This window comes from Gossypium hirsutum, chromosome A05, assembly GCF_007990345.1.
Source record: "Gossypium hirsutum isolate 1008001.06 chromosome A05, Gossypium_hirsutum_v2.1, whole genome shotgun sequence".
NCBI classification, from domain to species: domain Eukaryota; kingdom Viridiplantae; phylum Streptophyta; class Magnoliopsida; order Malvales; family Malvaceae; genus Gossypium; species Gossypium hirsutum.
In genome coordinates, this window is record NC_053428.1 from 25,055,013 (window position 1) to 25,077,799 (window position 22,787).

Here is a 22,787-nt window from a genome sequence, read left to right on the forward strand (position 1 = left end):
TACTAGTTTTAGCACTTCTAAACCCAAGTCTAATATTTTCGATGTGAAAATTAATATGATCAACAAAATTTATCCCTTTTTCTCTGAAAATGATGTTAAAATGCATAAAATATTTTTGGAAAAAGAAAATCAATCCCTAACCGTAGAAATAACCATGAAGCATGAATTTGATCTCTTACAATCCATATTATCGAAATTATGCATTTTAATTCAATCTGGAAATTTTGGCCCAAAAATTGAAATTGTCATAAGTAGGTATGATTTTGCATTAGAAGGATGACTAGATCTACGGTAAACTATAACATCTCAGATTATATTCTAGGGCCATGGAATGTTACAGTTATGTGAGCATCATGTTCAAACAATAGCAGACTTTATAGGTTCTTCTTCCGTGGGACGCCAAAATGTCTTACGAACACAAAGCAATCCCTCGTTGTCCTTGGAATATATCATTCGGATCTCCCATTGTAGTGATTTAGCCATGCTCTCCACCTCGCTTATTGTTTCAAGATTGTCTCGTACGATCAGCTTTCCTTCTGGCCTCAGAATCCGATCAACTTCAACAATTACCGCAACCAACTTGCACCTGTGGCCAGGAAAACAACATCAAATCTATTAGGGAAGTAATCTTGGTTGAGAATGACATCTGCAAGAAATATAACAGGGAAGAGAGCAAACCTCTTTTTGATACTAGAGAAGAGATGATCAGCATGAACAACATCATACGTTCTAGGGTATGTATTAAATGACTCACACCAATCATGATACATTCCGAACAAGCCCCGTTCATAGATTATTGGAAGTGTATCGGGAGAGTCGATTGGAACTACATTCATAACCCAAACTTTCAGGTATTTCAGGGCCGCAGCAAACCTGTACACAGAAGCAAACAAGCATATGGGAAGAATAAGCCCCAAGAGAATGTAAACGTAAGTTTACAATTAAGCTGAGCTTTTAGATTTCAGTTAGGGTAGTTTCGGTCTTGATTAGGAAGGGCTAAATGAAATCTGTCATAGCTAGCAAGAGGTCAAACAAAATACCCTCCATAAACGGCTTTCATATCCATGACATTTCTCACAGAAGACCAGTCGATTCCCATCCCACTCAAATAGGACTGGGAGACCACTTTTTTCCAGTGACTGTAGTCTGCAGTGAGATCACTCTGTGCAGCTTTACCATAAACGCCAACCTGAGAATTCAACCAATATGGTGGCTTCTCCAACCGTTCCGGCCACTGTGCAGGCCAAAAGGAACCACGCTTTGTTGAATCTACTGGCACTTTGTGCATGCAGGCCTGAAGGGGTACATCCCTGATGGCATAAACCAGAAAATATTGTCCAATTAAAGTATTGCAAAACATTATTTGTCAAAAAGGTAGGGAGTATTTGAAATGCTCCTTTAATCTAGAGAAGTTTCCAATTGATTATGAACTTTATCTCATAACGTATTTAGGCATAATTTACACTTATAATGGAATTGGACAAATTACTTCCAGTCAAGGAAAAATATACTGATGGTAAAATTACCAGGCTGCATTGGGGTCATCAGATTCTTCACAAAGTGGAGGTGCATTTCTAGATCTTTTATTGTAACAATCATTGGAAGTTGGCTTTCGATATATTGCAGCTCCAACATTGTTCAACTTGTCCTTTTTAACAACCACCAGTTCCCAGCACATTGACTTTGTTAGCCGAGACATTTCTGCCATCAGTAACCACAGCTTACAAAATGGAAAGGAGGATATGTAAAGCTAAACCAAAATATTACTATCTTCAGAAATATATGACTGGGGTAAAAGCATTTTACCTTGCCAAATGCCAACATCTTCAGGGCCCTTCCTATAAACTGGTGTAGCAGACCAAACAAAGTAACCACCAGGTCGCAGGACACGGTTGAGCTCTAACAGAAGTTTGCCACCTAATATATGCCTCAAAATGTGTCTCTGTATTAGAAATAATATAACACTATATAACTAAATGACTATAAATATGAGAAAATGAGATCCCACCTTCGACATGCCAGGGTACCCTGCAACGTGCACAGTGCACAAGATCAAAGACAGAACTAGGAAAAGGTAACCTTTTGGTACCCATCACATTTAATATGGCAGGAATTCCCCGTTCAAGTGCAAACTGCACTTGGGCTTCATGCTCATCCTTAGGTGCAAATGACATTGCAAGAACGTTTCTTTCGAAAAGATAGCCTCCAAAGCTAGCCACCCCACACCCAACATCCAATACAACACGGGTTCTTTTTCCCCAAGCAATTTCAGGAACAGACTGCATTATTGAAGCAAATATGCATTCAAATTTACATAGTCAGATAATAGTCAGGAAAAAGAATAAAAGCCATACAAACTGAATCCTAAAACAGTTAGCTTACATGACTAAAATATTACACAAGTAGAAGAAAGGAGCAAAATAAAAGTTAAAGGGATACATGAGGGATACATGTATAAAAAGGAGCAGAAACAACATTAACTAGCAGGGGATGATGGTTTGAGTATAAGTTTTTGAAGAAAAAAAATAATGTCAATGTCTTGAAATAACTTCAAGTTCTTTGGGGAGGCACTGGTTACACAATTATAAATAATCAGAGACGTGTAACCAGATAGACTTCTGCTTCATTGATGAAATGACATATCAAAGAGAAAGAAAACCCTAGTAACTAAAAATAGGCTATAGCCAATTTGCTTATTAGAAAGAATTAAGTTTGTGCTCAAGCACGTCTATGTATGATTGTATACAAGTACACATGTACAGAGAGTGAGAGTCAGCTTATTAGACTTATGTATATCCATGTGTATACAAGCTGAAGCTTAAGAAATACCTCATTTGGATACCTTGTATATGATTGGCCTGCATATGGTCATTTATGCAGCATTTCTAAATACAAGAACTGTACTGATGCATGGATTTAAGAAGATCATAGACCCAATGATTTTAATCATGTCAATAGTAAACTATCTAGGAAAAAGGAAAGGGAAATTCTTAAAGTTGTTCTTCTCAATTACATGCTGCTTTTTCCTTTGAACGTGTAATAAAAGTAGCCGGTAATCTCATATCAGCAAGCACCAAGGCAAACTAAAAAGAATAATATATCCAGACAGGCTATGTCAGTAGACAGAAAATATATATAACGAAAAGGACTTACCTCTTGAATAAAATCGATATAATGAAGAGCACCATTCACAAACTGAGTTCCACCACCAGGAAAGGTAAGGTATTCACCAGTAACCTTAACCCAATTTTGATGCCCCTTAACCTCTGCAAGCTTGGTGTGGGGGACATTGTAGTACCATATCTGCACCAAGCACCAAAGAAATTTCAATCAAAATAAATACACAAAACGAAAGCACTTGTTCATGCAGTAAATAGGTGCTTACTTTATCTCTACTCTTAGGCCACTTTACCGAGCGCTTGTATCCTTCAGGCAGAGGGACAAGACATGTAGGAGCTTCATCAGGACAGTGTCTCTCACGATGTTCATAGTGCATTGTGCTTGGAAGCTTTCTGATAACTTGCCAATTGTCTAGGCAAGGTATGTAGTCTGGCCCAGCAGTTGACTTACAGAGTTTCCAATGGTGATCATTATTTTTACTGGATGTAGAAGACTGTTGTGATTTCTTCTCATTCTGGGATTCTACTGCTTGAGTAGACCAAGCTCCATTTTGAGTAGTAGTTTCGGTCAAAATTTCTGACTGAGCACCAGCAGGGAGAATCTCATTTGAAGCTTGATTGTTTTCCTTGCTTTCCACAATATTGTGATCAGCACTTAGCTCCAAATGTTCATCTTGATTTTTACCATTCTTCTCCTCGGTCAAATTTGCCTCTTTACCAACATGTTTTAATTTATCTGCAGTTCCATCTACCCCATAATTCTTCCCACTCTCAGCAGACTCAGATCCGTTTTCACCTGAGCTCTCCTCTGATTCAGTGTGCAACTTGTTTTTCATTTCACCACCTTCATTCTCTGCTTCTCCAGTCTCTAGATTTGATTCTCTGTCTCTTGAATTTGTCTCCCTATCTTTCCCATCATCTTCATCCAACATTTTTTGTCCACTTTCTGACTCGGTTTTCTCATCAGAACTCTCATTTGCATGATTTTCTCCCAGGTTTTTCTCAGCTGAATTCTGAGACTCCTTTTCCTCATTATTACTCTCAACCACTAGGGTGTCCAATGAATTATCCTCATTAGTGATCCCCAATTCTTTACTAGACAGACCACTGCCATATTCTCTTGTTTCAGCCCCGGATAGATCACCTGAGGTATCATCAAATTGCTTAGAAACACTTTTTGACAATGTTTGTTTCATCTCATTTCCGGTCTCCATAGATAAAAATTCTGAATTCTTAACTGGAACAATTGATGAAGACATGAACATCCAAATCCCAACTAAACAAAAAATAAGAAACACAACTATAGTAGCTATCGAGCAGTAACTCGATGACTTCCTCCCATCTACTCTGGAATACTTTCCGGTAGCCATGCTTCTTTCTATTGGATTTTCTTGCTATATACAACTGGAAGGGCAATAACAACTAGCAATTAGTATCACAAACTTCTACCGATCCATTCATTTTTCTAAGGAAAACCAATAGCTGAAAATATTAAAGCCAAAACCTCCCGCAGAAATGACCATTAAATGTTGCTATTAAAGAGTTAAACCCTAGAGTAAGTAAAAGCTACTCTTACCAGTAAACGAGAAACGTCATAGCCTAGGTAACAATAAATCAGATAGATACTGCATTTTTTTCTGAATACAATCTTCCAAATAAAGATTAAAACTTCATACTCAAAATGAAATCCTTTTTTTTTTTAAATTTACGAAAGAAACCCAGTTCCCAAAAGTCCACTAGAATGTGATTTTTAATCTTTAGCCATTAAAAGTTCAACTTACAGAAACCCTGATCAGCAAAAAAAGAAAAAGAAACAGTAACTTAAAAACACCATTAGAAGCGCTTCAATTCCACGAAAAAAAACCATAACCAAGACAATCCCTTAATTGATAAGGAAAGAACTCAGCTACACAACCAAATGATATCTAACTTGAAAACATGAACAACAAAGGAGAACATTTTTTTATTTAAAAAAAAAAAAGAAAAAGAAGAAGAAGCAAGAGTAATATGTTCAAGACTGTACCTTTGGTGAAGGGTTGTTGAAGGGATCTGGGCTTGGAGAAATATAGGTGGTTATGCCAATTTTTTTACTCTCATAATTAAAAAGAGTGGGGATGAATGATAGAGGGGTGAAATGAAGCAGAAGCTGCTACTGACTTGATTTCTTTATGCAAAGCGGAGGAAGTCCATTCCAACGGTATTTGACGGCAGATGATTAGTATATTGTAGTTGGCTGGATTCCAAAGTTACCATGGAAACCGTAACATTTGGAAACATTAGAAATGATCTTGAATATTGTGTACTCATTACTTGGCAAAATTGACTCATTATGATTTCACATGCACCTGACTCAACTTTGGGAAATTTCTCTATAAAAATTATTACTCAAATGATTTTATAAAACATTTATTATTACTATTTTTTATATAAAAAAAACAACTACTCTCAAGATAAATATCTAACATTTTAATAAGAAAATAAATGATTAAATGACTGTAATTAATTATTAAGTTAGAATTATTCAATGTAAGTAATTAATTTCTCACATATCAAATTTTTATTAAAAATTGAGACGTTAATCATGATTTTATATTATTCTTTTTTAATCTAATCTCTATTTCATTAGAGATATTTCTTCCTAACTAAAATATAACTATTTTGCTAGATGTTCGATGGACAATGATTTTAGTTTTTATATTTCATTTTTATTTATTATAATTTGGTCCTATCCAAAATAGATATATCTATCCAAATCAATCTGTTACTTTTTTTATTTATTAATGTTTTTTTAAAATCTAATATTTAAATATATCAAATAGTTTAGATTAAATATATTTAAATATATAAGTATTAATTAATTGTATAAAATTTTATCATTAAGTAAATAAAGGAAAATTATATGGCACTTTGGTCTTGATGGTAAGTATAGTGTAAAGTCAAGTCATAGATGGACAATAAATTTATGCTCAAATGTAAATATTTTAATTCGGGACAGACAAGTTTGGCATTTGCATATCCCTCCTCATGTGAAGGAGCTTATTTGGCGTTGTTTGCACTTCTTTCTTCCGATTAAAAGTTGGCTTCTGAAAGGGGTATTCCCGTTATACAAGTATGTAGGGAGGAGGATGGGAATGAGGACATTGAGCATGCCTTGTTGAGCTGCTGTAAGGTGCAAGTTGTTTGGACTACAGCAACAATACCTACGGATGGGATTACTTTTTCGGATTTCTCGTCGGGATTGCTGACTTAGTCGAACAACGAGGCTCAGCAGGATTGGGTTGTTATGGCAAATGTTTGCAAATGTTTCCAATCATTATGATCTGTTATGGGAATTTAAGAAATGGTTTTGTAGTTAAAGTCTGTTAAAAGTAGTTAGGATTATCTGTTAGGTGTTAAAGGTGGTTAAGGGACTGCATGTATTAAATACGTGAGTATTCCTATCTCTTAAGCAACAGAGAATGAAAGAAGTTGTTTCGATTCAGTTTGTTCTATACTTCAACATGGTATCAAGAGCCAAGAAACTTCTGGTGTAGTTTTTCTTTTCTTTTCTTCTCTGCTTTCTTTTTTTCATGGCTACTGATCCTGTGCCTGGGGTTGATACGTCCTGCCCGTCTGCTGATTCTCGGAATGCTGCTCCTTCACCTGGTTTTGGCAGAGTTGTGTCACCCATGATTCACTCCTTTTCCAAGCATGACACCATCAAACTTACTGAGGCTAATTTTCTTCTCTGGAAACATCAACTTTTGTTCATTCTTGAAGGTTATGATCTTGAAGGATTTGTCCAAGGTACTCTTCCAATTCCCTCTCCTCTTGTTGCTGGAGTCGATGGTCAGTTAATTGATAACCCATTGTTTCTTGCTCATAAGAAACAAGAAAAATTTCTTTCTTCTTGGCTACTGTCCACAGTTTCGGATGAGGTTCTAGTTCATCTTACAACAGCTAAAACTAGTTTTGATATTTGGTCTACTATTGAGAAACGGTTTGGAGTTAAATCTAATCTAAAAGTTTCAAGAATGCGTCATGATTTGTATTCTCTCAAGAAGGCGAATCTCACAGTTAATGAATATTTGGCAAAGGTAAAACGGTTGAGTGACAGTCTTGCTGCTGCTGGAAGTGTAGTTACTGAGCAAGAGCAAGTTAGCATTATCTTGGCTGGACGCTCGCTAGAGTTTGAGTCTATTCGCGTGATTGCTTCAGCTAGTCCTATGTCTCTCGATCTTCTGACTGAAATGATTCTTGATTGTGAGACACGACAGATAGAATTGTTAGCAGACGTACCTATGCAGGCTAATGTGTCTTCCTATTCCAAGAATCCTCATCACTCGAAAAATAATAGTGATTCAAATGGTTATCCTCAAGATTTTAGATAGGGCAGTAGAGGACATGATAGGAGTTAGTCTCGTGGTAGGTATCGTGGCAATGGTAGGGGGTGGTCGCGTTCCAAACCCCAGTGTCAACTATGTGGTAAAGTTGGACATGTGGTGCAATCATGCTATCACCGATTTGATGAGAATTTTTCTGGAGTGGAGTCTAACGACTCAAAAACTGTCAATTACCATCGTTATGAGCAGCAGTCTTCTTCTTCTTGTTGCAACTCCCATTCACAACCATCTCCTTCCTCAGTTCCACAGCCTTCCCGATCTTTTTCAGATTCTTCAGCTCAAGCTTGGTATCCTGATTCTGGAGTCACAAATCACATCACTCCTGATGTAACCAATCTCTCGACTGTCTCTCCTTACACAGGTACGAATCGGGTCTTTATGGGCAATGGTGAGCATGTTTCTATAGCGCATGTAGGCTTTTCTTCTATGTTGGCTGGTTCAAGGGTTTTACATCTTAAAAATGTGCTTCATGTGCCTACTGTTTGCAATAACCTATTGTTTGTTGGACAGTTTGCTAGGGAAAATTCAGTTTATTTTGAATTTCACCCCTATATGTGTTTTGTGAAGGATATTCAGACAGGGATGATTCTTCTCGTGGGCCATATGCATAAAGGCCTCTACCGGTTTGATGTCTCCCAAGATGGTTCTTCCAAGATGGTGCTACCCAACTCTATGTCTGTGTATCAAGCTCAGCTCTTTTCCACACCTTTGCTGTGGCATAATCGGCTCAGTCATCCGTGCAATAACACCATTGTTCGAGTATTAAAGAATTGTAATATTTCTTTTCAGCATAATGGTTTGCCAAGTGTGTGTGCAGCTTGTCAACTCGGCAAATCTCATAGACTTCCATTTAGCGCGTCAAAAACAGTCTATTCTGTTCCATTTGAACTTGTTGTGTCTGATGTTTGGGGACCCGCTCATTCAAGTCAAATGGTTTCTGCTACTATGTGTCTTTTGTTGATATGCACAGTAGATATACCTGGTTGTATTTCATAAAGGTTAAGTCTGAAGTGTTGAACTGCTTTCTTCATTTTCAACAAATGATTCAAGCACAGTTTGGTTACTCTATAAAAATGCTTCAGACCGATTGGGGGGTGAATATCGCCTTCTGACCACTGAATTGTTCAAACGTGGTATCCAACACAGAATTACATATCCCCACACCTCGGAACAAAATGGTGTGGCTGAACGGAGACACCGACAAGTTGTTGACATGGGTTTAACTCTTCTGGCTCAAACATCAATGCCTCTAGAATTCTGGTCTTCTTCATTTTCTCATGCAGTCCATGTAATCAACAGGCTACCTACACTTGTTCTCCAAGGCATTAGTCCCTATGAAAAACTGTATAAAGAGCTGCCTGACTACTCTCGTTTGCGAGTTTTTGGTTGTGCCTGTTTTCCTTACTTGCGGCCATATAATCAACACAAACTTCAGTTTAGGTCCAAGTGTTGTACGTTTCTTGGTTTTGGACGTAATCACAAAGGCTATAAGTGCCTCGATGACACTGGTCGTGTGTTTGTGTCTCACCATGTTGTCTTCGATGAGACTCAGTTCCCGTTTCAGCAAGGGTGTTCTTCTCGAACTCTAGTTTGTCCCAAGGAGCAACCTCGTCAGCAGTCTCATATTCTTGTTGTTACAGCGCCAGCTTCTAACTCTCATTTTTGGTTCTGAAGCTAGCCCAACCACCTCATCTTCAATCGCACCTCCTACATCAGTTCCTTCTAACTACAGTTCTCATGTTGATGTGTGTCTTCCTCTCCTCCAGCTTCTGAATCCTCACCTTCTTCTTCTCCCATTAGGCCAGCTGTGAATAATCACCCAGTGCAGACTCGTTCTAAATGTGGCATTTATAAACCGAAAGTGTTCTCATCAATGGTGGCTGTGAAGGAACCAGCTTCCATACATGAAGCTTTTCAGAGTCCTGAGTGGTCAGCTGCTGCCCAAGCTGAATATCAAGCCTTGCTTGCGAATCGTACATAGGACCATATGCCCTTACCTGCAGGCAGAAGAGCAGTAGGGTGTAAGTGGATATTCAAAGTGAAGAAGAATACTGATGGTTCCATAGCACAATACAAGGGTCGGTTAGTGGTAAAAGGCTATCTCCAAGAAGCCGTATTGATTTTCATAAGACTTTTAATCCGGTGGTGAAGCCTACAACAATTCAGGTGGTTCTGTCAGTAGCATTATCCATGGGATGGTTTCTAAGGCAAGTAGATTCAATAACGCGTTCCTTAATGGTGATTTAAATGAGGACATATACATAGTGCAACCACCAAGTTTTGAACAAGTAGGGGTTAATGGCCAGCAGCTGGTGTGCAAATTAAAGAAAGCGTTGTATGGGCTTAAGCAAGCTCCTCGAGCTTGGTTTCACAAGCTGAGGGAGTTTCTCTTAACTAGTCAGTTTGACATATCAAAGGCTGATAATTCTCTTTTTATCAGAAAGTCTGGGGATCAGCTGTTGTACGTACTGGTGTATGTAGACGACATCATAGTCACAGGGTCTGATTCAGGTGCTATAAACCAGTTTGTCAAGGATCTTGATTGACAGTTTTCTTTAAAGGATTTAGGGAAGTTGAGTTATTTTTTAGGCATTAAGGTTCATTATACCTCAGATGGGCTGGTTCTCAATCAAAAGAAATATATTCAAGATCTTCTTAAGAAGGCTTCTATGGAAAAGTCTAACAGCTCTCCTACACCAATGGTGTCTACTTGTCGACTGTCAGCTCATGAAGGAAGGCCGGTTGACGATGAGACCCTTTTTCGAAGTTTAGTGGGGGCCCTCCAGTATGTGGTAATCACTCGACCGGATATTGCTTTTTCAGTAAACAAAATCTGCCAGTATATGGACCGACCCTTAGATACGCATTTTAAAGCAGTGAAGAGAATTTTGAGGTATTTGCAAGGTACACTAGACTATGGTCTGCATTTTCATCGAACATCTAAGTTTATTCTTGAAGGTTACTCAGATTCAAGCTGGGGGTCTGATGTTGATGACCGGAGATCCACCTCGAGTTATTGTATTTTTCTTGGAGGGAATCCAATCTCCTAGAACTCTCGCAAACAGCAAGTTGTGTCCCGTTCGACTGCCGAAGCAGAATATAGGAGTTTGGCGAATGTCATAGCCGAATTGATCTGGCTTCAGTCGTTGTTGGCTAAATTAAGTGTCTCGGTTCAGAAGAAGTCATTGGTTTGGTGTGATAGTGTTGAAAAGTCAACAAAGGTAGGAAGCAACTTGTTAAAAAGGTTGAGCAAGTTGCACCGAATGTTGAAAAGTTGAATGGGATAATTGCAATTTTGGTCCCTAATTTTTTAGGCCATTTGCAAGTTAGTCCCTGAACCTCAACTATAAATAGGCCTTTTCATTTTTCATTTCAACCATCCCAACCAATCTTTCTCTCTTAGTTTTCTCTCTTCTCCCATTTGAGAATTCTTAAGGAATTCTATTTGTTTGTAATATTTTGGAGATAGTAAAGTTATCATCTGGTGTTAGTGCCCGAGGACGTAGGTATAATTTACCGAACCTCGTTAAAACTCTTGTGTTCTTTTTGTCCTATTTTTGTTTCAATATTTGAGGGTATAATAGTAGTATTTAATTGTGCTATTAAATTACATTAGAATGAATATTCTGACTAAGGAAAGACTTGGTATTTAAGAGATCCTTGTGATCCACCTCTCTTCCCTGGGAATTGAACTTTGTGTGATTTTTTAGTACAATAATTTACACGCTTCCGACCCTATTGGAACAACAAGTGGTATCAAGAGCCGAAGGTTAATCGTAGTATGCTCTGTGGTTGCAGTTTAAACTGATCTTCCACATCAGAAAAGATTTCCTTAGGTATATTGAAAGATTATGGAGAAAACGGTCGGTGTAGGAGCTTCAACATCGTCCATGTGGGCAAGACCGACAATTGCAAATACAAGATTGGCCGTGGAGATCTTTGATGGCACCGGCCATTTTGGTATGTGGCAAAGTGAGGTTCTAGATGCCCTTTTTCAGCAGGGTCTAGACATTGCCATTGATGAAGAGAAACCAGATGATGTACAGGAGAAAGATTGGAAGGCGATCAATCGGTTGGCATGTGGCACAATTCGATCATGCCTTTCTCGAGAGCAGAGGTATGCTTTTTCAAAGGAGACTTCTGCAAATAAGTTGTGGGTGGCACTTGAAGAAAAATTTTTGAAGAAAAACAGTCAAAATAAGCTCCACTTGAAGAAAAGACTGTTTCGCTTCACATACGTCCCAAGTACCACAATGAATGATCACATCACCAAATTTAATCAGTTAGTCACTGATTTGCTGAATATGGATGAGACATTCAAAGATGAAGATTTGGCTTTGATGCTGTTGGGGTCACTTCCTGAGGAGTTTGAGTTCCTAGAAACTACTCTACTTCATGGCAGGAGTGATATATCTCTGAGCGAAGTCTGTGCGGCCTTATACAGTTATGAACAGAGAAAGAAGGACAAACAGAAAAACTCAATCAGAGATACAGAAGCTTTAGTAGTCCGAGGTCGTTCATACACTCGAAAGAAAACTCAAAAGGGGAGATCAAAGTCAAAGTCCAGACTCGGGAAAGATGAATGTGCTTTTTGTCATGAGAAAGGCCACTGGAAGAAAAATTGTCCAAAGCTGAAGAATAAGGGAAAAGCTGCTGTAGATGCTTGTGTTGCTAAGCATGATACTAGTGACTCTGAACTATCACTGGTTGCATCATCATCGTCGCTCCATTCAGATGAGTGGATATTGGATTCGGGTTGTACCTATCATATGTCCCCTAACCGGGAGTGGTTCTCTGATTTAGTAGAACTAAATGGAGGAGTTGTTTATATGGGCAATGACAATGCCTGTAAAACTGTTGGGATAGGTTCAATCCAATTAAAGAATCAAGATGGATCAACCAGAGTTCTGACTGATGTTCAGTACGTGCCCAGTTTGAAGAAAAATCTCATCTCATTGGGAGCCTTGGAATCCAATGGTTCAGTTGTTACTATGAGAGATGGGATTTTGAAAGTGACATCTGGCGCACTTGTGATATTGAAGGGCATCAGGAAAAATAACTTGTATTACTACCAAGGTAGTACAGTTATTGGAGCAGTCGCTGCAGCTTCCGGTAACAAAGACTTGGACTCAATGCAGTTGTGGCATATGAAGTTGGGACATGCCAGCGAAAAATCCTTGCAAATTCTGGCAAAGCAAGGATTGTTGAAAGGTGCAAAGGCTTGCAAATTAAAATTTTGTGAGCATTGTGTTCTGGGAAAGCAAAAGAGAGTGAAATTCGGCACTGCTATCCATAATACAAAAGGTATTTTGGAATATATTCACTCAGATGTGTGGGGGCCTTCCAAAACACCTTCGTTAGGAGGAAAACACTACTTTGTTACTTTTGTTGATGACTTTTCCAGAAGAGTTTGGGTGTATACCATGAAAACTAAAGATGAAGTGCTTGGAGTTTTTCTTAAATGGAAAACTATGATCGAAAACCAGACTGGCAAGAAAATCAAGCGGCTTAGGACGGACAATGGAGGGGAATATAAAAGTGATCCGTTCTTCGATGTGTGCCAAGAGTATGGTATTGTTCGACACTTCACAGTTAGGGATACACCACAACAGAATGGAGTGGCAGAGCGTATGAATCGAACATTGCTGGAGAAAGTTCGATGTATGTTGTCCAATGCTGGGTTGGGCAAGCAATTTTGGGCTGAGGCTGTGACATACGCTGGCCATCTTGTTAATCGTTTGCCATCATCTGCATTAGAAAGAAAAACTCCTATGGAGGTATGGTCTGGAAAACCGGCTACAGATTATGATTCCTTACATGTGTTTGGATCCACTGCATATTACCATGTGAAGGAGTCAAAGTTAGATCCGAGGGCAAAGAAAGCTCTCTTTATGGGAATCACTTCTGGAGTGAAGGGATTTCGTCTTTGGTGCTTAAGCACAAAGAAAATGATCTGTAGCAGAGATGTTACCTTTGATGAATCTGCCACATTGAAAAAGGTAGCAGATAAAGATATTCAGACGAGCAATACTCCACAGCAGGTGGAGTGTACTCCAAAACAGGTGGAGTTTGAGCAGATGGGGATTTGCCCAGTTAATAAGTCTAATTCTCCAGCCACAATGGAGGAATTAGAGGTTGAAGAGGTTCTGACCCAAGAACCACTAAGTACACCAGAACCAGTTGCAGTTGCAAGGCCACGGAGAGAAATTCGTAAACCTGCTCGATTTACTGATATGGTGGCCTACGCCCTTCCCGTTGTTGATGATATTCCTATCACTTATCAAGAAGCAATGCAAAGCTTAGAAAGTGATAAATGGAAAAGCGCCATGGATGAAGAAATGCAGTCTCTCCGGAAGAACAATACTTGGGAGTTGGCACAATTACCGAAAGGTAAAAGGGCAATCGGATGCAAGTGGGTATTCGCAAAGAAAGATGGATCTCCTAGCAAGAAGGATATTCGCTACAAGGCAAGATTGGTAGCTAAAGGCTACGCTCAGAAGGAGGGAATTGACTACAATGATGTATTTTCCCCTGTTGTGAAGCATTCCTCCATTAGAATTTTGTTGGCCTTGGTAGCACAGTTGAATTTGGAGCTAGCTCAACTTGATGTTAAGACGGCTTTCTTGCATGGTGAGTTAGAAGAGGAGATCTATATGACTCAGCCAGAAGGATACACAGATGCTGGTGGTAGAAATTGGGTTTGTAAGCTTAACAAATCGCTATATGGATTGAAGCAATCCCCGAGGCAGTGGTACAAGCGATTTGATAGCTTTATGAGAAGGCAGAAGTACACAAGAAGCAAATATGACAATTGTGTGTATTTGCAGAAGCTGCATGACGGATCTTTCATTTATCTACTCTTGTATGTTGATGATATGTTAATCGCTTCGAAGAGCCAAAATGAGATAGATAAGCTGAAGGCTCAGTTGAATCAAGAGTTCGAGATGAAAGATCTAGGTGAGGCCAAGAAGATTCTCGGCATGGAGATAAGTAGAGATAGACAGAGAGGCAAGCTTTGTTTGAATCAGAAGCAATATCTGAAAAAGGTATTACAATGTTTTGGTGTAAATGAAAACACAAAAACATGTAAGTACCCCACTTGCTTCTCATTTGAAACTTAGTGCTCAATTATCTCCGAAAACTGAAGAAGAAAGAGAATATATGGCAAAAGTCCCATATGCTAATGCAGTTGGGAGTTTGATGTATGCGATGGTGTGTACGAGGCCTGACATTTCACAAGCTGTTGGAGTTGTGAGCAGGTATATGCATGATCCTGGAAAAGGACATTGGCAAGCTGTGAAATGGATTCTACGGTATCTTCGAAAAACCGTAGATGTTGGTTTAATTTTTGAACAGGATGAAGCACTTGGTCAGTTTGTAGTTGGATATGTTGATTCCGACTTTGCTGGTGATTTAGATAAACGTCGTTCAACTACGGGGTATCTGTTTACTCTTGCGAAAGCCCCAGTGAGTTGGAAGTCTACCTTACAGTCTACAGTAGCTGTGTCTACTACAGAGGCAGAATATATGGCAGTTACAGAAGCTGTTAAGGAGGCTATTTGGCTTAATGGATTATTGAAAGACTTGGGAGTTGTTCAAAGTCACATTAGTCTATATTGTGACAGTCAGAGTGCTATTCATTTAGCGAAAAATCAAGTCTATCATTCAAGAACCAAGCATATCGACGTAAGATATCACTTTGTGCGGGAAGTCTTTGAAAAAGGAAAAATTCTACTTCAGAAGATTCCGACAGCAGATAATCCCGCAGATATGATGACCAAGGTGGTAACAACAATCAAGTTTAATCATTGTTTGAACTTGATTAACATCCTGAGAATTTGAGCACCTTTAGGTGTATGGCGCTCGAGAGCGCATTTGGAGGCACTACAAAAGATAGCTTTATCGAATTTGGGGAGTTGAAGGAAGTATGTGAAGATGTGATTATCCTAATCAAATCTTCAAGGTGGAGATTGTTGAAAAGTCAACAAAGGTAGGAAGCAACTTGTTAAAAAGGTTGAGCAAGTTGCACCGAATGTTGAAAAGTTGAATGGGATAATTGCAATTTTGGTCCCTAATTTTTTAGGCCATTTGCAAGTTAGTCCCTGAACCTCAACTATAAATAGGCCTTTTCATTTTTCATTTCAACCATCCCAACCAATCTTTCTCTCTTAGTTTTCTCTCTTCTCCCATTTGAGAATTCTTAAGGAATTCTATTTGTTTGTAATATTTTGGAGATAGTAAAGTTATCATCTGGTGTTAGTGCCCGAGGACGTAGGTATAATTTACCGAACCTCGTTAAAACTCTTGTGTTCTTTTTGTCCTATTTTTCTTTCAATATTTGAGGGTATAATAGTAGTATTTAATTGTGCTATTAAATTACGTTAGAAGGAATATTCTGACTAAGGAAAGACTTGGTATTTAAGAGATCCTTGTGATCCACCTCTCTTCCCTGGGAATTGAACTTTGTGTGATTTTTTAGTACAATAATTTACACGCTTCCGACCCTATTGGAACAACAGATAGCTCTGCTGCAGTTGCTGTAGCAGGCAATCCAGTCCTGCATTCAAAATTTAAGCACGTAGAGCTGGACGTGTTCTTTGTAAGAGAGAAGGTAGCATCGGGTGTGCTTCAAGTTGGTCACGTGCCCAGTGAGGGTTAGGTTGCTGATGTTTTGACAAAACCATTGTCTGCATTACTGTTCACCAAGTTCAGGAGGCAGCTTCAAGTTGCTTCATATGAAAGTTAGAAGTGTATGGAGAATGTTATGGGAATTTAAGAAACGGTTTTGTAGTTAAAGTCTGTTAAAAGTAGTTAGGATTATCTGTTAGGTGTTAAAGGTGGTTAAGGGACTGCATGTATTAAATACGTGAGTATTCCTATCTCTTAAGCAACAGAGAATGAAAGAAGTTGTTTTGATTCAGTTTGTTCTATACTTCAACATGATCACATCATTATTGAGTCGGATTGCGTGTCAGTAATGAATGGTGCATAGAATCGATCCATTATTGACAATTCGGAGTTTGGTTGTTTAATTTTAAATTACTTAATGTTGAGTTTTTTATTTCAGCACTTATCATTTAGTTAAGTGTGTCGATCGACCAATAAAGTAACTCACACTGAAGAGTCTACTTTATTGTCTTCATTTTTTGATATTTTGAATGATAACAATTTTTTTGTATCGTCTTATGGGTGTTTGGGTGAATATATTGACTCGGATCTTAATGTTTCTCCCTATTAATTGTTGATTTTGCTGATTAGGTTCCATTCGAATATAAGTTTTAAAAATAAATAAATAAATAAACAAAGGAAAAAAAAACATAAACATATATCTATAACATTACTTTAAATATATTTATAATAAAATTATCTCATACTAAATATATAAAATGAAAGTTTACTAAAAACATAAATATAAAGTTGTGTTGGTGAAGCTTCTAAAAATTGTCTTTTTTTTATTTTGATTGTTATATAAATTTTTTATTTTTTTATTAATTTTCTATTTTAAAATTTAAAGTTAGCTCATTTACTTCGGTAAAAGTTTAAAAGTTTAAATTTTAAATTTAGGTAATAAAAAAATTTTAAAGTTCGTAAAAAATAATAATTTTATCTATTTTTAACATTATTCATTCATTGACTAGTGCCAATGTTTTAGTCGGTGTAACCCAAATTTACCAGAATGAATCGTCCAACTGATACAGACCAAAATTTACATGGATACAAAAAAAGAGAAGTGAATGTTTTACTTTATTACTAAAACAATGCACACAAACCGATGCAATTGACTATTGATCTGAAATTGTTAAAAAAAATTATTAGTTGTTGGCTTGAAATTAAATAAAAAAATTTCAAATAAAGAGGTAAAGTTTATTTTTATCAAAATTATAAATTATAAAAAAAAATAAGTATTTTGATGTTTATAATTTCAAAAGGAATTTTGAGTTTTGATATTTTAGTAAAATACTAGACCGGCTGGTTAATAAAAAATTTTAACGGTATTCGTGATTTAGATTAAGAAATAACATTAGTAATAGTAGCAAAACTATGATAAATTAAAGAAATAAATATTAAATTAACAAATGAATTTTAAATTTTTTATAATGCAAACATGAAATTTAATTTAAAATAAATATAAATATAAAACTTTAATTTTAATTTTAATTCAATTATATAAAAAAATTATTTTAATTCAATTATATTCAATTAAAAAAATAAATGTATCAACTTTATTTTCATATTTGATAAATATAACTATTTTTATATTCAATATGTAAATGTTAATATGATATAATTTATGAAAACTGAAATCAAAATATTATAAACTCAAAATTCGTCTAGTCTTTGCCAAAATTAAGAGATACAGAGACTATAGCAGCCCAAAAAAAAAGTATATTAACGATACCCTCTCAGCCCTTTCAGCTCTTCTGGGTATACTATAGCCATACTTGTGAATTTATGAGAAAGATAAAATATTCATTCTTAAGCATTGAATAGCTTCAAAGAGCTGTATTGCAAATTATGCTTACTCTGCCACATTGCTCAAACGAATAGCAGTTTTCAATTTCTAGGTTGTAAGGCTCTTGGGTCCTCCAACAAGTTTCCAAGCTTCCAAACTGAAAGTTGTGTTCATGGGAAAGGAACTACCAAACTATTCTGCAGTAATCCCAAGAACCTACATCCTTTCCCACTGTGACTTCACAGCCAACTTAACATTCACAATCTCTAATGTCATCAACCTTCATCAGGTACGAATTCCATTAGTTTCTATCTTAGGATTTGAACTTTGCACACTCTTTTTATTTACCTAAAAGCATGATGGTGGTATAAACAGTAACATATTTCATGGAGTGAGCTATTTGCATTCAGTGCTCAGTTGAAAGGTTGGTATAACAAGGATGATGTGGCTGCTGAGTGGAAGAAAGTGAAAGAGACCACGTTTCTGAACGTGCACTGTAACGTAGGCGGTCCGAATCTCTTGCTGCTTAGTTTAGATAACCACATTTTCTCCAAGGAACTGCCTTTGCTAAGTTTTCCTCTATTGAATCAGGAAAAGAATAGGACTAAACGATGATTAGGAAATTTTAGAAATCGGCTTTGACGTTTTCGACTTGGAGTCTTAAATATGTCATATTTGTGATCTCAATATGAACTTGCTCCTTCATTTAGCCATATCATAGACAGATTTTCTTTTTCTTTCGGCAAGCTGTGTTTTGACAGTGCTAGCTACATTTTCATGGCAATGTTGTGTTGCAACATAAACCAGGTACATAAAGCTGTGCTGCATGGAGATTCAGTCCTGTTCGCAAATCACCTGGAGCTAACGAACGCTGGATGATTAAACTCGATTATTGAACCAAGGTCTTCTTTTTTTTAATCTCAGATATCGTAGCATTATTTGAAGCAACATTATTGGAAAGTACCCTTGTTCCAAGTTAACTGCAGAAAGTTCCTCTCTAACAGCAAAGTGGGGAAGAAGTTCAAAGTCCATCTTTCAAGCACTGTTGACCTTCCTTCTTTAATCCGTGACTCGAAACAAGGGGTCCATTTCATTAAAGGATTTTTCTTCCAGTTCTGTTTGTGATTGATTGATTAAGAAATGTAAATGCATATTTTCTTATTCAACTGAGCCCATTTCCTTCATTCACTGACTAATTGGCTATGTAGTGATCAATTTTGGTCCGGGTCCGCTAAAAAATCCCAAACCTATATATAAAATAAATAAATAAATAATAAAAAATCACAGTCCAATTACAGAAACCAATAGCCCAAACTAGCAACCGCCAACCAGTTACATAACCCCAGCCCAACAACTAAACCTAACCCACACTTACAAGGCCCGATAGGCCCAAAATACTAAAATTAGACAGAGACCTAGCTGTCTGCTTGCGCCGCAGCAGTCCGAGCCTCCCAGCGCCTCCGTCCACGCCAACCTTGGCCTCCGTACCGTCCAGCACAGCCTCCGTACGCCAACACAGTCCCGTACCCGAGCGCCACGCACCTGTACCTGCAAAGAAATGGACAAAACGACAACAGACCCAACAACAAATAGAAAGAAAGAAAGAAAAAAACATTGTATTTTTTATTAGCATTTGGCTATAAAGCCTACGGATTCTGATTGTAAAGGGGTTCCCCTTTTGAAAATATACAGAAAACATATGCAATAGCAAAACAAAAAGGCAATAGACGAAATAAGGTGATTTTCCCTTCGTTTTTTTTAAACTCTCTGCTCTTCCTTTTTTTTTTATCTACTCGAGTCCCTTGTTATTTTATCATCAGAAAAAAGAAAGTGAAGGAACTCACCTGCGTTCCGAGGCCTTCGAGTCCTCGCTGGTTTCGCCACCATCAAAACACAGTGGTGATCTGGGAATGGTAAGCAAGACCTACGAATCTCTTTGGTTCCACGAAGCCTTGATCGACCGTTCTAGAGGTTGAAAGGACGGGCAGAGGAACGGACGTGGGTAACCATCGGTCAGCCGAATGTTGGAGGGAGGAGTTTTGACCCTTTTCTTTTTGTTTTCTTCAAAATAAGCGGCTGAGCATTTTCCTAGGGCTAGTTTAGGCTCTTATGGGGGGGTATTGGGTGAAGACGTTTGGGCCAATGTCAATGGTCTTAAAACAACACCCTTTGGAGCAACCCTATACCCAATAATCTGGCCCATACACACTCAAGGTCTGCATATCTGGTCGTGGATGGGGTATTTCCAACACAGTCCTCCTCCCTTCGTGCCATTTTCAAATCAGCCCATGCTCTTACCTTGTTTGTTTTAATTTGCCCCTGTAACTTGCATCCGTTTGCAATCTGACTCACTCCTAAACACAACGTTTTGGGGATCTGGTATTTTGCCAGCTTTAGTCCCTAGATGTTTTTGTGCGTTGGGTGTTGGTCTTCTTATTATTATTGTCTTATTTTCTACTTACCTCATGTATTCTAGTTTAATTTTAATCGAGTCCTTTTATTTTATCTCCTTTTTATTTTATTTTATTTTATTTATACATTTTTAATTAATCTTGGTAATTACTTCTCCGTCCTCGTAAATTCTTTTTTTGTGTAATATTATTATCATGTTTCGCACTCTTTAAATATTTATTTCCTTTATACTATTATACATACACATATGTTATAACAAAGTTAATGTATTTGCATGTATGTAATGATGCTTGACTCTATTCATGTATTTTGGTGTATATTTTTTTTACTATTTTAACACGTTTTGTACATATATTTTGCGTAAAGTTTAAATTATTTTTATACTCATTTATATTAGTACACATATTCTATATATTTCTAAATCTATACGTTTATATATACACTCTCTTTACACAAAAGCATGTTTTTTTATCTATTGTTAATTTATTATAAAATTAATTTAGCTCTATGAATATTATCTCTTTTATGTAGTTTTACATGTAATTATTTTCAAAAGTTATATATACATACATATATATATTGATATCATTACTTTAATAGGTTTTCCTACTTACAACTTTTTTGCTATATGAGTTATCAAGTATTTTCTTTATGCATGTATATGGAAGAATTTTAGAAACTTTTTTTGTAATTATTATTTTTGGATGTTCCTTTGTATTAAACCACTTTGTGTTTTATATAGTCCCTTATTTAAACGTTTTGATATAAACGCATGTATATACTTTTTAGACTAAGTTAAAGTTTTTTATTAATCTAATGATTATTTTTAAAGCTATCTATATATACATACGTTTTATGAACGTACTTTGTGTACTATATTTTGCCATATGTCTTCATTATTCCTTTTTATATTAGACATATTATTCAAGATCGTCATGTAGTTTGTCAACTTTAAAATACGTTTGTGTTTTTAAAAAAATTTTACATGCAATTCGATTCAAACTTTTATTCTATAATATCTATTCCAAAAATCATATAGCTATCCTTAGTTTTTGTGCAAGTTTGTCAACCTATATATATGGGTCCATTTATTCGTTATTAATTCAAAACCGTTTTATAGCACATTGGCTTCTAATTGTTATGTTGTTTTTATATCTCGCATTGGTTATCCTATATCACGCTATGTACATTATCGTGGCATATTATTGCATGTATTGTTTTGCTTGTGTGATTGTTATCATTTTCGTCACTGTATTAATCATTTTATTCCCCATGCATTATTGTAATTGTATTACTTTTTAGATTAGTCCAGCTTAATTATTAGCTTATTAGTGGACCATGTCTCGTACACACCCTTTATCCTATATCATCATTTCTCACTTAGTTTGCGAAATATGGTTCTTTTTATAAAATTCAAACTTCTTACGATTAACGTCATCTTATTTCAAATGAATTAATATGTTTTTAAGTATTCATCCAAAAGTTCTTCAAAACGAAGACGAGATTCGATGTTTGGCAATTCACGGAATCGTGCCCTAACGTGTTGGGTTGCAATTTCGCGTTTGCTCAAAATAATAGAATATCACTTCGAAATTTCACTCGCGTCTTTTAAAATTCTTCAAAACGAAGACGAGATTCGATATTTAGCAATTCGCGGAATCGTGCCCTAACGTGTTAGGTTGCAATTTCGTGTTTGCTCAAAATAATCGAGTATCCCTTCAAAATTTCATTCATATCTTCTAAAAATTATTTAAAACGAAGGCAATATTTGGCGTTTGACAATTCAAAAATCATGCCCTATCGTGCTGGGTTGTGATTTCTCGTTTGCTCAAAACGATCGAACATTCCTTTATATTTTCATTCATGTTTATAAAAAATTTACTTAACAACGAAGACGATGTTCAATATTTGGTGATTTGAGAATCGTGCCCTATCGTGCTGGGTTGCGCTTTTTCATTGGTTCGAAACAATTGAACATCCCTACAGAATTTCACTCACATTTTCTAAAATCCTTCAAAATGAAGGCGATGTTCAATGTTTGGCGATTTGAGAATCAAGCCCCATCGTGCTGGGTTGTGCTTTTTCATTTGCCCAAAATAATCGATTATCTCCTCGAAATTTTCACACGTATTTTATAAAGTAAGGCAATGGTCAATATTTGGAAATTCGAAGAATTGTACCCTACTGTGCTGGGTTTCGAGTTTTCGTTGGACTAAATAGTTGAGCGTCCTTCTGTAATTCTCAAATTATATACTTTCGAACATCGAAACAAGAAATTTTGGCAACCAACTCGGATTACTCAAACGTTATAAAAGGAACCACATTTCAAAAAAACTTTTAATTTAGACATAAGGACAGTATTTAATCGATTTGGTACCAATTTTGGGCGTAGTGAGGGTGCTAATCCTTCCTCATGCGTAA

At 36.8% G+C, this 22,787-nt stretch overlaps 1 protein-coding gene and 1 long non-coding RNA gene across 3 annotated transcripts; both read right to left on the reverse strand.

The window, feature by feature from the left end:
• Nucleotides 1-187: 187 nt before the first annotated feature.
• LOC107957719 (probable methyltransferase PMT25) lies at nucleotides 188-5,455 on the reverse strand. Of its 2 annotated transcripts, none has more exons than XM_016893281.2 (9): nucleotides 5,143-5,455; nucleotides 3,386-4,263; nucleotides 3,154-3,303; nucleotides 2,009-2,279; nucleotides 1,807-1,917; nucleotides 1,527-1,701; nucleotides 1,041-1,310; nucleotides 679-873; nucleotides 188-586 (listed from the first exon to the last, which is right to left on the reverse strand). In XM_016893281.2, the coding sequence occupies exons 2-9, from the start codon at nucleotides 4,049-4,051 to the stop codon at nucleotides 358-360; spliced, it is 2,067 nt and encodes a 688-aa protein (XP_016748770.1). In that variant the 5' UTR covers nucleotides 4,052-4,263; nucleotides 5,143-5,455; the 3' UTR covers nucleotides 188-357. The 2 variants fall into 2 exon arrangements, with proteins under 2 accessions (XP_016748770.1, XP_016748769.1); XM_016893280.2 differs by having other exon boundaries at nucleotides 3,386-4,523.
• A 13,707-nt stretch (nucleotides 5,456-19,162) lies between these two features.
• Nucleotides 19,163-20,502, reverse strand: LOC107957718 (uncharacterized). The gene is made up of 2 exons (XR_001700523.2): nucleotides 19,799-20,502; nucleotides 19,163-19,502 (listed from the first exon to the last, which is right to left on the reverse strand). It is a non-coding gene; the product is annotated as an uncharacterized lncRNA (long non-coding RNA).
• Nucleotides 20,503-22,787: the final 2,285 nt, after the last annotated feature.

What these genes read in the sequence shown, in the direction of transcription:
- LOC107957719 (XM_016893280.2), bottom strand. Translation starts at nt 4,489, where the DNA reads ATGGCTACCGGAAAGTATTCCAGAGTAGATGGGAGGAAGTCATCGAGT. An exon ending in AGATGTTGGCATTTGGCAAG is followed by an intron (nt 1,702 to 1,806) that starts GTAAAATGCTTT and finishes TACTGATGGCAG; the next exon opens with AAATGTCTCGGCTAACAAAG. An exon ending in GATGACCCCAATGCAGCCTG is followed by an intron (nt 1,311 to 1,526) that starts GTAATTTTACCA and finishes TTATGCCATCAG; the next exon opens with GGATGTACCCCTTCAGGCCT.